Source organism: Xenopus laevis, chromosome 6L (assembly GCF_017654675.1).
Source record: "Xenopus laevis strain J_2021 chromosome 6L, Xenopus_laevis_v10.1, whole genome shotgun sequence".
Taxonomy (NCBI): Eukaryota; Metazoa; Chordata; class Amphibia; order Anura; family Pipidae; genus Xenopus; species Xenopus laevis.
In genome coordinates, this window is record NC_054381.1 from 133,752,749 (window position 1) to 133,769,514 (window position 16,766).

Sequence of the window (16,766 nt, forward strand, 5' to 3'; positions counted from 1 at the left end):
CATTTGATAGCTTCAAGAAAGGGCTGGGTTCGAAAATTGCAAGTACTGGTCTGATCCCCTCTTGAAATCAGTAAGGATTTGTTTCCCCTTTGATTGGTGGGGTTTCAAAGGGTCGACCTTGATAGATGAAAGTTTTTTTTTTCAACCTCATCTTCTCTGTTACTATAAACAAGGGATGGACAAAGGATGATCCTCCAGTTGATGTTAAACGTCATCTCTCAATAGCCTATGGCAGGAAGATGGGGTTCTTTTTTATTAAATAATTAAAATCATTAACAAAAACAGAAAAAAACTAACTTTCAAAATGTCAAATCAGAGACAGATTATGAATGAACAATTTTTACATAAAGCAGATTAAATATCATCAAAATTCATCTTCAAAGAATGCTTCCTGCTTATGATACAATAGGCCCTTTCCTCATAAGTTTCCCTACAAAACGCCTTAATATCCAGTATTGACTTGATCTGATCATAAAGCTTCAGAGAAACTGAGAAGTTCAACCAAAAATGGTCCATTGTTTCTTCTTCTCCACAGCCCCAAAGACAAAAATTTCCCATATACTTAGATAATTCAAATTTCCCCTTACAAAAGGTTTTCCCTATAAAGCCAGCCATGCGTTGTCAACAAATTTCCCTGGAAGCCTATGGCCATTCAAAAATGTAATACAATTGTAGGGACCCTGAGATTTGGGTTAAATTACTCAGGCAGTTCCCCTTTAGTATTTGCACACCTAAGGGTCCTTTAGTTAACTCAGGCAACTATGTCCCTGGCTGGGTCCACATTAGTTCACGGTGGCACTATGTGATAAAGGGGTTTAGCACCATGTGGTCTGGGTCTGTCCTGGGACTTTGCCTCACCGAGAGGTACTACAGGTCCAGGTCTGCCGGTGAAGTTAGTTAAGTGTGAGTTAGTGATAGTGAATACGGTAATAGTCAGCACAGGGTAGCTAGTGAGCAGATGTGGCTCCAACGAGGAGAAATAGTGTGATTAGGACCCTGTGGTATTTGAACCACTAGACGAGGGACTACAGTGGGTGAGTTGAGGACCAGATAGGGTGCCAAGACCCAAGACACCAGGCTGAATACAGTGGGTAAGGTGAGGACCATATAAGGTGCCGAGATACAAGACCCCAGGCTGAGAAACCCAAGCTTTAGTGTTCATCCAGAGGGATAGTGCCTAGTGAGAGTGGTAACTATCTCCTAAGTCTATTATTGCTGTGACTTTGATATTGGATATTAGCTCACCTGGATCACCTTGTACCCCCTGGAGGGAATATTGCTGTTTGAAGCCATCCTATTATGTCTATGAACATCTAAGTACCTGTGAACTACTCCATTGCAACAGTTCTCCGTTAATAAACAAGTTTATGTTACTGCAAAGAAACTTGTCTGGTTGATTATCCTGCTGCATTGATCTACACCAGGTACCGGGAGTTGTAGGGAATTGCACGGGTACAATGGGGGTCCGGGGCACACTACAAGCAGTTTTAGCCTGGTCACACACAGCCTAAATACACAGCAAAAGTACACTCAAGGGTGTGCTACACAATCAAATCACTATGGCAGGAAAGATAGGAGCTTTAGAACAATAGCTCCATATTGCCCAACCCTACTGTAAAGTTTCTATCTTGCTGTCAGGGATTAGCAGCTAGAGTATATGGCATACAGATAGAGAGAATATGCACTATTTATAGCTCACTGTATCGCCATATTTTGTTACTGGTAAGGCATAACAGGAAGAGGCAGGATCCATTTAACAAATGGAAATACAGATCTCCAGACATGGAAACCACAATAAAAAGGATATACGTCATTACATAATAGTCATCGTGTTTGATTAGCGGAATAAGAAGCTTGGGAGAAACAAATGACAGGTATTCAGTTACATCACAAGTCACTTGACTGCTTGTCTGCATTCCCCACCCCCTCACTCTTTGGCCTCTCCCAGGTTGATGTTTCACTGAAGTTGCCATTCAGGTTCCACGGGGCTGGAAATTACAGGTGTCCGGCTGCTCTTAGTGCACCTCTTTTTATTTTCATATTATTTTGAAAATATCGAAGCTCTGCCATACAGAAACACATTTTAAGCAGAAATGAGTAAGATCACAAAGTTATTCAAGTCCTCTGGTGGGTCAGGTTCTTCTTCTAAGAACAGAAAAGGACCCAGTGCACAGGAGGCCCTCTTCAAACTGAGGGAGACTGAAGAAATGTTAACCAAAAAGCAGGAATACCTAGAAAAGAAGATCGAACTGGAACTAGCCACAGCAAAAAAACACGGCACCAAGAACAAAAGAGGCAAGTAAACCAATCATTTGTTGCTATTGTATTGCTCAGTGCAATACAAAGGGGAGATTAAATTCACGCTACAATGAATGAGATCTAGAGGCACTGCCCAATATTGCTTTCCCCTGAAGAACCATTATATCTATGTCCGGGACACACGATTCATATGCAGAAAACAGGTGTGCCCAAACTGTGGCCCTCCAGCTTGGGCCCATTGACTTAATGCTGTTGTGTGTTTTGTTTGCTGCATTATTGTACTTTGCTGGTGCTTCTGAAAATGTTGGTGCATTATAAATAAACTAGAATTATTCCTTATCCCGGTTATATCTTTCCTGGTTGTTCCTTCATATTTTTATTCCATTTTCTGACTGTTAATACATGAGATAATGCTAGTGTTACAGAAACAATTTGTGGTACAGATACAATTTGTTGCCTATTCTCTCTATAATGATTTTTCCATTACTTTAGTATAATGACTTTGTCTGTTTAGCTTTGGGACAGAAGCCTGCCAAGTCCATTTGCAAGGAAACCCAAGACATTGATGTTGAATCTATTCTTAGTATGAAAGGCGGAACCTGTTTGATTTCTTTCTGAGCGTGTCTATTTTCGGATATCTGCAATTTTGAGTTCCTGCGGTTTCATTTTACAAGCACTGTTTAACTGAGTGATTTGCTAAAAGTCCCAAGCAGTACCGGGTTAATATCAGTCTCTTTAGTTTGGAATGTCTTGTAATAAATAATACAGTTCCTTTGTTAACGTGAAGGCTCCAGGACTTACAAAGTCTGTTGGGGAAACTTTAGAAGGAATGTGCTGGAAATGTAGAAACCAAATGCTTCTGAAAGTAATTAGCATGAGCACATATTGTTCTTTTGTTAAATTATATCCTACCCATAGCAACATATAGGCAAGAAACTAGAGGATCTAAGGACTTATAGGAATAGAGTTGTCCAAAGCAACCAACCAGCAATTAGAAAATGAAAGAAAATACCTGATTGGCTGCTGTGGGCAACTGCACCTGTGTCCTTTAACTAGCACTTATGTTCACAGTACAACCCACTAGCCCATTAAACTGCTGTTACTATCATTATTTTTATTATTATTAATAATAAAACAAACTTTTCTCCCTATGGTACATACAAATAAATAAGAAAAAAACAACTGGTCCTAAAGGTTTTTTTTTGTTATTGGGATTGTGTTCAAAGTGAGCATCCACATTTTTAGCGGCATAGTACAATATTATGCATTCTCATTAGGGGCTGTGTATTGTTACAAAAAATAGGGTATAGTCCACCTTAAAACCTGTGCTCTCTTGTTGATCTACTACAGCAATTGAAATGTGAATGAATAGTGCAAGTGAATTGTCCCTCAATTACATTTGGATGCCATACCTAAACACAGAGAGAGATAATTATAGGACTCTTGTGGTCCCTACAATTCCCTGTTAGTCCTAGATCTATTGGGGTTTAGCATTTGACAGAAGTAGGCAAGTATAATTTTGGAGCAAAGAGACATTGAAACCAAAAATATATAAAAACAGGACTTTGCCTTAACTTTATTTCACAGCAGTCCAACAGCATACAACAATCTCCTGCTTGTCTGTGCACTGTCTACTCTAGACCAGTGACCCCCAACCAGAGGCTCATGAACAACATGTTGCTCACCAACTCCTTGGATGTTGTTCCCAGTGGCATCAAAGCAGGTGCTTATTTTTGAATTCTATGCTTGAGAGTCAATCATTAATTGCATAAAAACCAAGTGTACTGCCAAATAGAGTCTCCCATAGGCTGTCAATTCACATAGGGTAACCAAATAGCCAATACCAAGTCGTATTTGGCACCCCCAGGAATATTTTTCATGCTTGTGTTGCTCCCCGGCTTTTTTTATGTTTGAATGTGGCTCACAGGTAAGAAAGGTTGAGGAACCCTGGTCTAGACAATTGCCCTCCTAACAACAAAGGAAACCAAACCATAGCTAGTTGTTCATTGCCAGTACCTTTACACTCACCCATGCACTATGCAGAGAGAATCTGCTTTCCTTTCTGCCAGATAGAGCTATTGCATTCATACACTTGCTTATTGAGAATTAATTAGTCCAGACAACTTCACTGAAGCAGTGATTAGGGCATGGGCGCTCCGCCAATGAGGTGAGCTGAGACGCTCGCCTTGGGCGGCAGCGCCAGAGAGGTTTCCAGGGGCAGCAAAAAGCCGCTCCTGCACCTTTAAGAGTCGAATTTCTGTTTTTTAAACCAGAAATTCGGCTGTACTATTGCGGGAGAGCGCAATTGCGCTCTCCGCACTAGTGTTCCTGCCTCCCCTCCTGACAGGCAAGCCGGTGAGGGGGATTAGGGAACCATTTTTGCTCTTCCATAATCACATTACTTAGCTTACCTAAACGTTGTAGTAGGGAAATGTGGGACGACTTTCCAATTATATCCCAGTTGCAATTTCACAACTACCATACTAGATGTCATCTCCACACACAAAACTCAAGGGATTACATAAACAGCATATTACAGAGTATTTATCCAACTTGTCTTTGAGGATACTTATTTATCCAGGTCATGATATACAGTATCTATAAGAATTAAGTCTAAGGCTTATCCAACTTGGATGCAGGAAGCAAAAATATTAATAGCCACTAGAGAATTGTGACGTGTGTAGATGGCATGCTGGGAAGAAAAAAATCACAATAATAAGGAGATTATCATATTTTGTGTGAAACACTACACTGTGACCCTTAGTAAATTAGCTCACATTCTGAATTCAAGACATGAAGGCTGATTTGTTCCATCTCACCACCTTGTGAGTGATCAAAGCAATCAAAGCACAATAAGAAACACCTTTGGTATAAGGTCCAAGATCACAGGGCCAGAAGTTAAATTTTTACACTTGAAGTGTCTACAGTAGCGATAAGCGAAATATTTCGCAACAAAAATGACTCCCATAAACTCTAATGGGTGAAAGAAATTGTTGCACACCAAAAAAATATTGTTGCCCATAGACCAATGGATTTTGATGATTTTTCGCCATTTCACTAATTTTTGGCAAAGCAAAACGGATCAGATAGTCTCCAGCTATACCTGTGATCACCTCCTACATGCCAAATTGTGACTGATGCAAGGGCAGTATGAAACCTCATTCTAGGTGGGGAAATATTTGTAATTCTGAAGAAAATAAAATGATTTCGGCCTTTTTCAGCAGGATTCGGATTTGGCCATCCTTCTGCCTGGCCGAAATGAATCTTAACCCTAATTTGCATATGCAAATTAAGGGCAGGGAGGGAAATTGCGTGACATTTTGTCACAAAACAAGGAAGTAAACATTTTTTTACCCTTCCCACCACTAATTTGCATATGCAAATTCGGTTCGGTATTCGGCCGAATCTTTCGGGGGTTCGGCCGAATCCAAAATAGTGGATTCGGTGCATCCCTAATTTTTTTATTATTATTTATTTATTATTAAGTTTCCCTCCCCTGCCCTAGAGGCCCAGTCTCCATTTAAATGGGTGGTTCACCTTTAAGTTAATGTTTAATATATTATAGAATGGCCAAATCTAAGCAACTTTTCAATTGGTCTTCATCATTTGATTTTTATAGTTTTCAACATGGGGTTACTGACCCTATTTAAAAAACAAATGCTCTGTGTGGCTACAGATATATTGTTATTGCTACATTTTATTACTCATCTTATTATTTAGGCCTCTCCTATTCTCCTATTCATATTCCAGTCTCTTAATTAAATCAATGCATGGTTGCTAGGTCAATGTGGACCCTATTCATATTGCTGAAATTGCAAACTGGAGAGCTGCTGAATAAAAAGTTAAATAACTCAAAAACCACAAATAAGAAAAAATGAAAACCAATTGTAAATTGTTTAAGAATATCACTCTCTACGTCATCATACTAAAGGTTAATTTAAAGGTGAACAAACCCTTTAAACTTGTGGTTAGTAGCGGTATGAAAGAGAAAGAAAAAACGTTTACTCCAGGTTTTGGAAAGTTCATGATACACTTATCAAAAAACCTTAAAAAACATTAGCGGATCCAAAGTGTTTTGTTGAATGAAAATAAATTGGCCCTTCCTATTGACACTTACCCCCATATGTAATATAGGCACTAAGTTTGCCCAGGAGCTGTAACCCATAGCAGCCAATAAGATGCTTGCTTTTAAACAGATGACCAGTAAATGCTTCCTGCTGATTGGTTGCTATGGGTCACTGCTCCTGGGCAAACTTAGGACCTTTTATTACATATGGGGGGTTGAGGGTTATTTATTAAAATTCTAATTTATCTCATTATTTGAATAAAAAAAAACTCAAGCAAACTCCCATACCCGATTTTATTTTATGTGTTATTAATAAAAACTCGATTTAGCTGTTTGGGTAAAAACCTCCTCGAAAAGCCAATTTCTTTTCGGATTTTTGTCCGAAAAGGTTGGATTTTCAGTAGTGCAGACCACAGAAACTTCAAAATAGGAGAGGGACCTCTGCCATTGACTTATACACAACCTCGGCAGGTCTGAGATGGATTTGGGCATTATTAAATCTCGAAGAAACTTGAATTTAAAAAAAAAAAATGAAAAAGTCAAGTTTTGCCCCAAAAAGCCAAATGTGAAGTTGAGTTTTGCACTCTGACATGTTCCATACCTACATCTTTAAACTATCATTGCTTCTTAGACATGCATTGGAAAACCCTTTCTTGATTTCACCTGCTCACCATGACCCCAGGACTCATGTTGGGGAGCTGACACTAATAGGCATCTCTTGAGGGTTGCTTTCTCTTTATTGCTACTTGCTATGCACTCTGATACAAAGTTTTCCTAAGTGAATTATTTGAGGTTGTGCCAAGATTAAGGTGGTATGAAAATCATACTTACAGGAGGTCCGTGTGGACCAAATCTACTTTCTTTACATTATGACTCACCAACCACAGAAATGTGTTAAAGACATATTGTTTTTTTACAGCATGTGCTGTACTAATGCAGCCCTTTCCCACTCTTTTCTATCCTCAGCTGCTTTGCAGGCATTAAAAAAAAAGAAGCGGCTGGAGAAGCAGTTGGCACAAATCGATGGAACCCTTTCAACTATTGAATTCCAAAGAGAGGCCCTGGAAAATTCACACACCAACACAGAAGTGTTAAAAAATATGGGTTACGCAGCAAAGGCTATGAAAGCGGCTCATGAGAACATGTAAGCATACAAACCAGTTGCTTGAAGGGCTATAATGTGCCTAGAATAGGCTAATTCAGCCTGCTGCTCAGATATTTTGTTTTAGATGACTCTGGGAAGTATTCCACTACACCGCAGCCATGTATCCCTTTCTACATCTGTTATTGTAATCCACAATATACCACACATTTTCATTCCAGTCTCCACATCTGCTGCTGTGATTTTCTCTCATTTTGTAGACCGTGTTTTAAACACTGCACCATGATGCTAAAATTGGGACTTTCACTGTTTGGTGCCGTGAATAGAATGAGGTTCAGTAGCTCTGTCCCCAAATTAAGGTCTCCATAGACCAGGTTCAGGGTCCCCCTTAGCACATAAGAATTTGAAACGTTTGGTGAATAAGCCATTCAGATTTAGTTTTCACAATATCTAGAACGTCAGGCAAGTGTCTAATCCCAAATCTCAACCTATTGAGATAGGTGTCAAACTGGGCTATCAGCCTTATCAGAAAGGTCCATCTAAATATACCAGTAAACCCCCAAAGTAATGTTGCTCTGAGTCCCCTGTCAAAAGAAACACTGCATTTCTTTCCTTCTATTGTGTACACACGGGCTTCTGTATCAGACTTCCTGTTTTCAGTTTAAACCTCATTGCCCTGGGCAAGAGCATGCTCAGTTTGCTCCTCTCCCCCCACCCCTCCCTTCTCTACTGTAATCTGAGCCCAGAGCAGGGAGAGACTCAGGCAGGAAGTGATGTCACACCACATTAATCCTGCAGCTCCTATCCTAAACAAACAGAGAGTTTCTATAACTTTTTACTCAGGTATGGTAAAACATTCTACAGAATAAATATAGCATTCTAGCTTGCACTATTGCAGCTAATCTATTGGCAATAAAATGCCTCCGTAGCTTTCCTTCTCCTTTAAACTAAAGCCCCTCAGCCACTGTTGTAATTCACCAGGGGGCTCTAAGAATTATGGCTCTAAGCTATTACTGGGGTAATGTCTGTTGACTCGACAACTCCAAAAAGCAGCCTCCGATAAAGTTGAAAGGGTGATTGCTAAAAAATTCTGCTGCTCAAACTTACAGTTATTCATAGCAACTTGTATTCTCCAGTAAATTTACTGCAGGAATAGAAGACTTACTCAGTGTGCAGTGCTTTCCTAATGGGTTTTCAATGCTTCGGGCTGAATCTAAATTTGTGGGTGTTTAAATGTCTGCCCTGGTGCTTCCAAGTCCTCCAACGCAGTATTTGTTTTCTTGATACAATAGATGTATTTAACATGCACTGAATGGGCAACCAGCTTAGCTTGCAATTTTTGAAATGTCACTATGCTTTTAGCCTTTCTGGTAAGAAGAACTTATTGTGGTAAAATGAGTGATCAAACTGCAAATTTTGTGGCAGAATGTTAGTTAAGGTCACAAAAACTTTAACGTGGGCAGTGTTCCCTTTTGCTTCTTTGTAGGTAAAGACATTTTCTTTGTACAGTTTATTTTAGAAGCAGCTTGGGTGCAGAGTGGTTAGTGGGTCAGAGCAATAATGAATTATCTGGAAAGTCTTCTCTTTGTGTTTTTAATATGTACTGATGTCAATTCACTTTCTCTATGTATGCATACAACATTTTCTGTGCTTTGGATCTATGCTGCTTATGTGTGTATACATGTGGAGAGTTTAGAAGTCATCACTCATGGAAGGATGGCAGATTGCTACTCATGGAGCTATAGAACTTTAAGAAAGTCTTTTCTTAATAAAGGAGAAGGAAAGGTCCAATCCATGGGGGGTGCCAAATGTTAGGGCATCCCCTTAGGAATGTGGTGACTTAAATGATACCCTGAGCCAGTGCTCATGTGCAGCACACTCCACCTGCCCAGGGTATTTGTGAGTGATCCTTTTCCTCCATTCTTCCTTCTTAAAAATCCAGCAGGCGACACATGCACAGTAGAATGAAAAGGTCAGCTTTTTTTGTTAAAGCCCAGTCTTTAACTCTACTGTGCATGCACTACCGCAAAAAGAAAGAAGGAAGAGGATCACTCACTCACAAGTACCTGTTGCAGTTTTCTGACAATAGGAGCACCATCCCGGGTCTAATGTAAGTCATTACAATCCTTGGGGGTGCCCTAACATTTGGCTCCCCCTTTAGATTGGACATTTTCGGCCCATATTCTATAGGCCATGTGTGTTAAAATGCCTGATAATTGTTTCTACTACCTCTGTTGTGTTACCTGAAAAGTGCAATTTTTTGTAGGGATGCTCCGAATCCACTATTTGGGATTCGGCTGAATCCCCGAATCCTTTGTGAAAGATTTGCCGAATACCTGACCAAATCCTAATTTGCATATGCAAATTAGGGAAGGGAAAGTAAAAAGTGGGGAAAAATATTTTACTTCCTTGTTTTGTGATGAAAACTGCCCCTAATTTGCATATGCAAATTAGGATTCGGATCGGCCAGGCGCAAGGATTCGGCCGAATCGGAATCCTGCTGAAAAAGGCCGAATCCTTAATTTTTTGTGCAAAAATGAGCAATTCCCATTAAATACTGAGATGCAGCTCTTATTCTTAGGGGTAACAAAAAACACAGTGTGCTGAAAATCTAAAGATTGTCTTGTGTGCCATAGACGACATTGCCAAAGAAGAATGATATCTCACTTTGCACTTTTTATACCAGAGTCTACACTTCATTCCCACAGGGGGCCATCTCAGGAACAGTGGGGTCTGGCAATTGAGGCAGGAATATTTGTCTTGAACGGGACCTTGGCAGGCCCGGATTTGTGGAAAGGCCACCTAGGCCCGGGCCTAGGGTGGCAGGATTTTAGGGGGGCGGCATGCTGCCCAACCACACCCACATTGGTTCAAAAATACTGGGAATGCGCAGGAGATACAATGATTTTTTAAATTTCCCGTGGACAATCCCCATTGCTTCAGTTCAGATGATGAAAATTTGCACAAATAAAGGGGAGGGGACAAGGGCGACAAACGGCAGTGGGCCTAGGGGCACCCATTATGTAAATCCGGCCCTGGACCTTGGTTGGATAGAGGAGGAAGAAGGAGCATTCTTGATTATTACTGTTGCCTATCCATAGTCTAGAAATGTCATGGTTAATGCCATTTTGCTGCCTAAAGCACAGCCTATGTGTAATATAAATATTTGATATCATTTCTAGGGATTTAGAAAAGATTGACGACTTAATGCAGGACATTCATGAGCAGCAAGATGTTGCACAAGAAATCTCCGATGCCATTTCTCGGCCAGTTGGCTTTGGCGATGAGTTTGATGAGGTAAGCATCTAATTGGTTTTGTTAAACAGAAGTTATATCTTATTTATAAGAAAGATTTTGCATTTAATTCCCATGGAACAATAAAGGTGGCTATGTACAGGTCAACATTTGGGTTATCTGATCAGTGGGTCTGTGGGCTGAACAGATGGATATTGTGTGGTCTATAATCTAACCCTTAAAAGGCTTGTTCACCTTTGCTTTAACTCTTAGGGGCCGATTCACTAACTTCGAGTGAAGGATTCGAAGTTAAAAAACTTCGAATTTCGAAGTTTTTTTTGGGCTACTTCGACCATCGAATGGGCTACTTCGACCTTCGACTACGACTTCAAATCGAAGGATTCGAACTAAAAATCGTTCGACTATTCGACCATTCGATAGTCGAAGTACTGTCTCTTTAAAAAAAACTTCGACCCCCTAGTTCGCCATCTAAAAGCTACCGAAGTCAATGTTAGCCTATGGGGAAGGTCCCCATAGGCTTGGCTAACTTTTTTTGATCGAAGGATATTCCTTCGATCGTTGGATTTAAATCCTTCGAATCGTTCAATTCGAAGGATTTAATTGTTCGACCGAAGGAATAATCCTTCGATCGTTCGATCGAACTATCTGCGCTAAATCCTTCACCTTCGATATTCGAAGTCGAAGGATTTTAATTCCTAGTCGAATATCGAGGGTTAATTAACCCTTGATATTCGACCCTTAGTGTATCGGCCCCTTAGTATGATGTAGAGAGTAATATTCTGTTTATTATTTGTGGTTTTTCAGTTATTTAGTTTTGTATTCAGCAGCTCTCCAGTTTGCCATGTCAGCAATCTGGTGTTAGGGTCTAAATTCCCCTAGCAACCATGCATATATTTGACTAAGAGACTGGGATATGAATAGGAGAGGTCTGAATAGAAAGATGAGTAATACAAAGTAGCAATAACAATACATTTGTAGCTTTACAGAGCATTTGTTTTTTAGATGGGGTCGGGGACCCCCCTTTGAAAGCTGGAAAAAATCTGAAGAAAAAAACAAATAATTCAAAAACTTTAAAACATAAATAATGAAAGCCAAGTGAAAAGTTGCTTAGAAATGGCTTATTTTTAGTATGTTTTATTTTTAGTATGTTATAGAATGGCCCGTTATTAGTATCTTTTCAACTGGTCTTCATTTTTATAGTTTTTAGTATAATTTGCCAGTTTCTTCCGACACTTTCCACCTTTCTAATGGGAGTCACTGATCCCGGCAGCAAAAAAATGTTGCTGTGAGGCGACAATTTTATTGTTATTGTAACTCTTAATTACTGATCTTTCTATTCAGGCCTCTCCTATACATAATCTCTTATTCAAACCACTGCCTGGTTGCTAGTGTAATTTGAACCCTAGCAACCGGATCACTGTTGAAATTCCAAACTGGAGAGCTAAGAACAACTAAATAATAAAAGAAAAACACAAAAGACCAATTGGATATTGTGTAGGTAATTCACTCTACATCATACTAAACATTTAATTTAAGGTGAACATCCCCTTTAACGTTGGTATCTGAAAACAACTTTGCAATGTTTAATAAAGCAGAGTAGTAAAGTGTGCTCGTGTAGGTAACTATAAACAAATGATGTGACAATACAGCAGTGCGGTTATGCTTTATGGCTTTGAAGATCTCTCTGTAAAGAACATTCAGACCACAGTGGTTTGAGATCCTACCTGAAACACAAACCTGAAAGTTTCGTACAAGGACATTTAGTAAGGAAACCATTTAAAAAAAGTTCTAATATAAGTAACTGTATGAAACCTGTTATTATAGAATTCCATAAAAAAGGAGATATTGTGATAAGATAGCTATTAGCATGTCAGTACCCTTCTTTAAATGGAGGCAAGTCCAGTCATTGTCTTGGATTGAGAAATATTTTTGGTATCCATTTAACTCTGTTAATGAAGGGAAGTTATCAATCACATATACACATAATGTATTCTTATTGGTTGGTTGCTCCAATCTGGAAGTGTAGTTAGCTAAGTGGAATCTCTTGGTTTACTGGATGACCAAGAAGTGTAAAGTCATAATGTCCCATGTGATTGTATAAGTGTGGACAAATCACACATCATCTAGGGGCACATTTACATAGGGTCGAATATCGAGGGTTAATTAACCTTTGATATTCGACTGCCGAATTGAAATCCTTCGACTTCGAATATCGAAGTCGAAGGATTTAGCGCTATTCCTACGATCGAAGGATTAATCGAAACGATTAGAAGGATTTCAATCCATCGATCGAAGGATTTTCCTTCGATCAGAAAATTGTTAGCAAGCCTATGGGGACTCATTGGCCAATCACAACACAAGGGGGATGTTCCAAGCATTAGCTTCTGTCATCATGGTAATGTTTGAATCATTCGTGTGGACTCAAGTAATGTTTGAATCATTCATGATAATATACTGTGTACTTTTCAGGATGAGTTGTTGGAGGAATTAGAAGAGCTGGAACAAGAGGATCTGAACAGTCAAATGGCCAATGTTAACCTGCCAAGTGTTCCTTCATCGAAACTTCCATCAACGAAACTTCCATCCCGACCAGGTATTTTTTTTATCATTTCTTATAGAAACACTCACGCTGAGCCTACCTGTTACTAAATACATAAAATCAGTATACTTCACAAGTGCAGGACATCATTATATAGATGCAATCATGCCAGTAGGTAGAATCCCTTCCTGATTGGAGCAGTGGCCTAAAAATATCCAGTCTGTAATACTGGTATAGGATCCCTTATCCGGAAACTCAATATCCAGAATGCTCCGAATTACGGAATGTCTGTCTCCCATAGACTCCATTTTATCCAAATAATCCAAATTTTTAAAAAGTATTTCCTTTTTCTCTGTAATAATAAAACAGTAGCTTGAACTTGATCCCAACTAATATATAATTAATCCTTATTGGAAGCAAAACCAGCCTATTGGGGTTATTTAATGTTTAAATGAATTTCTAGTAGACTTAAGGCATGAAGACCCAAATTACGGAAAGATCCGTTATCCGGAAAACCCAAGGTCCCGCACATTCTGGATAACAGGTCCCATACCTGTACTGGCTTTACTAAGTGTTATCTTAAATAATAACAGGAATGACACTCACAGGCATTTAAAGTGATTAACTAATTGTATTAAGTCACAGACAGGCTTGTTATGAAGCAGAACAAACCTTGGCAAAGGGAGGGTTATCCCCAGATGTTGAGCTACATCTTAGGGTCAGTCCACACGAGCAGATTCGGGGAGATTAGTCGCCCCATCGACAAATCACCTCTTCTTCGGGGCGACGATCTCCCCGAACTGCCTTCCCCCTGCCCTCCGTCAGCTAAAATCGCCTGCGGCAATGCACACACGGCGCCTGAAGTTTCCTCGTGAGGTAACTTTGGGCGACTTTGGAAAACGATGCGCCGTGTGTATTGCCGCAGGCGATTTTCATTTTAGCCAACGGAGGGCAGGGGGAAGGCAGTTCGGGGAGATTGTCCCTGAAGAAGAGGCGATTTGTCGCTAGGGCGACTAACCCCCCCGAATCTGCTCGTGTGGCATGTATATATATATATATATATATATATATATATATATATAATGATGTTTTAGGGGCAGATTTACTAAGTTCGAGTGAAGAATTTTCGAATTCAAAAATATTTGAATTTCAAAGTATTTTTTTGGGTACTTTGACCATCGAATTGGTCAAATTCGATCGAATCGAATGATTCGAACGATTCGAAGTAAAAATAGTTTGACTATTCGATAATCAAAGTACTGTCTCTTTAAAAAAATACTTAGACTTCAGACTTTGCCAATTTAAACCTACCGAGCTGCAATGGTAGCCTATGGGGACCTTCCCCAGCACTTTTCTAAACTTTTTTTGATCTAAAAAAAATCCTTTGATCGATCAGTTAAAATCGTTCGAATCGTTCGATTGATCAAAGTATTTGCGCTATAATCCTTCGAATTTGAATTCAAAGGATTTTACCTTGTGGGTCGAATTCGAGGGGTTTTTTAACACTCGAAATTCGACCCTTGATAAATCTGCCCCTTAGGGGTAAATTTATCAAAGAGTGAAGTTCCGCCACTAGAGTGAAATTCCGCAGCTCTCAATTCATTTCTATGGGATTTTTATAGGCGTATTTATCAATGGGTGAAAGTGAAAGTTCACCCTTTGATAAATACGCCTATAAAAATCCCATAGAAATGAATGGAGAGTGGCAGAATTTCACTCTAGTGGCAGAACTTCACTATTAACTTCACTCTTTGATTAATATACCCCTTAGTGTCCTTCTCTGTTTTCCATTCAATAACTGCAATTCAATCTTCACAATTATTTTGTTGCTCCTGTTGCTGGGACAGACTCTTTTTTTTTTTTTTTATTTGGACTGGTATGGGACCTTATCCAGAATGCTCTAGACCTGGGGTTTTTCCAGATAAGGGGTCTTTCCATAATTTGGATCTCCATACCTTAAGTCTACTAAAAATCATTTATAAATTGCCTAAACCCCATAGGATTATTTTGCAATCGATAAGGCTTAATTATATCTTAGTTGGATCAAGTACAAGATACTGTTTTATTATTACAGAATAACAGGAAATAATGTTAAACATTTTGATTTATTAGATTAAAATGGAGTCTATTGGAGATGGCCTTCGTGTAATTCGGAGCTTTCTTCATAATGGGTTGATCCCATACTCGTATAAGAATATTTTTCATTTTATAGGTCATGAAAAGCCTCTGTTAATCTCTAAAATCGTTGCGTTCCAATGTGTTATTCAGAGTGGGTCCTAAGGCCTACAGCTAGCACTGTCACTAGGCAGAAAACAGTAGTGTCACTTGAAGCTGTAACAATTGCAATACACATGACAAACAGGGTGGAACAGGCTACATAGCAATCATGCCATTAAAAGGTTATCATACGTACCTGACCGGCTTCTTGTTTTGCCTGCAGCATCTTCACGCAAGAAGGTGGAGGATGATGACGACATGCAGATGCTGGCAGCTTGGGCCACTTAAGCCTGGGAGAATTTGGATTAAAATAATCAAATAAACTGCACAGATAAAACCTGAATCAGAAAGAAGATCATTGTCCAGTTACAATCGCTCTTTGCCAGTGAAGTCATTTCTCCCAAAGAAATAACCCAGGAATATTTTTCAGCATGAAGGCTGTCTTCATAAATCCCTTGTAGAAATATGTAATTATAGAACAGGAATATTTTTTTTTTTTTTCCTATGGAATTTGATACACAGTTTTGTATGTATATATGTGAGTGTGTGTGTGTGCAGATAGAAAGTTCCGCTTGCTTTGGAATTTGACACATGTATGCATATAGGCACAACATTTTCATGCACAGGACTCCCATATAACGAAGACTTTATATGTGTGAACCCCGAGTGTCTTGAGGTATCCTTCAAATGTATCATAATGGGTTCTGTGTATGTGGCTTTGCTTGTGCTGTATATATTGATGTAAGTATTTTGGTTTAATAAAATTAGTTTTATGCTTTGCCTCAATATAATTCTACTTTGACAATTTGCAGAAAATAATATCACTTATTTTGTGCACCATTCGCATTGAGCACCTACCAACAGACACCAAATAAAGTAGTCACTGGAGATGAAAAGAGGGGCACTATAAGATGGAAATAGCTCTGCTTTGCCAATACAGTCAGCTGCAGGCTGTTTAATCAACCGCTGGTAATGTGTTTGGTGCTGTTAAGTCTCACATGGCATTTGCGTCACTGTGATCTCATGGAAAAAAATTTGGCAGTCAAGAGTAGCCCCTCTCCATGTGTTTGACTGGATGTCAACACAAGTGATAACTGAGTGTGTGCTATGTACCTGTACTAGCGATGTGCCTGGTTACCCCCTCTATTTCTAGACCTGCCCCTTTTGTGATGTCATCAGCAGGGTGGGGCATTAAACAGAGGGGGGGGGAAACTGGGTGTGTGTGGGCACGCGCCTATAAAACCGGAAGCAGGCAGTCTAAGGTCATGGGTGGGGAAAGCAGGCAGAAGAGCTGAACCCAAAACAGCTCAGCAAGGTCAGCCCGGACC

General features: G+C 39.6%; 1 protein-coding gene across 1 annotated transcript; it reads left to right on the top strand.

The window, feature by feature from the left end:
• Positions 1-1,983: 1,983 nt before the first annotated feature.
• On the top strand, positions 1,984-16,218 carry chmp4c.L (charged multivesicular body protein 4C L homeolog; the record flags this gene model as incomplete). The annotated part of the gene is given in 5 exon segments (NM_001092411.1): positions 1,984-2,295; positions 7,292-7,469; positions 10,610-10,724; positions 13,152-13,275; positions 15,662-16,218. Coding segments are annotated over 5 exon segments (684 nt in total). The 3' UTR covers positions 15,727-16,218.
• Positions 16,219-16,766: the final 548 nt, after the last annotated feature.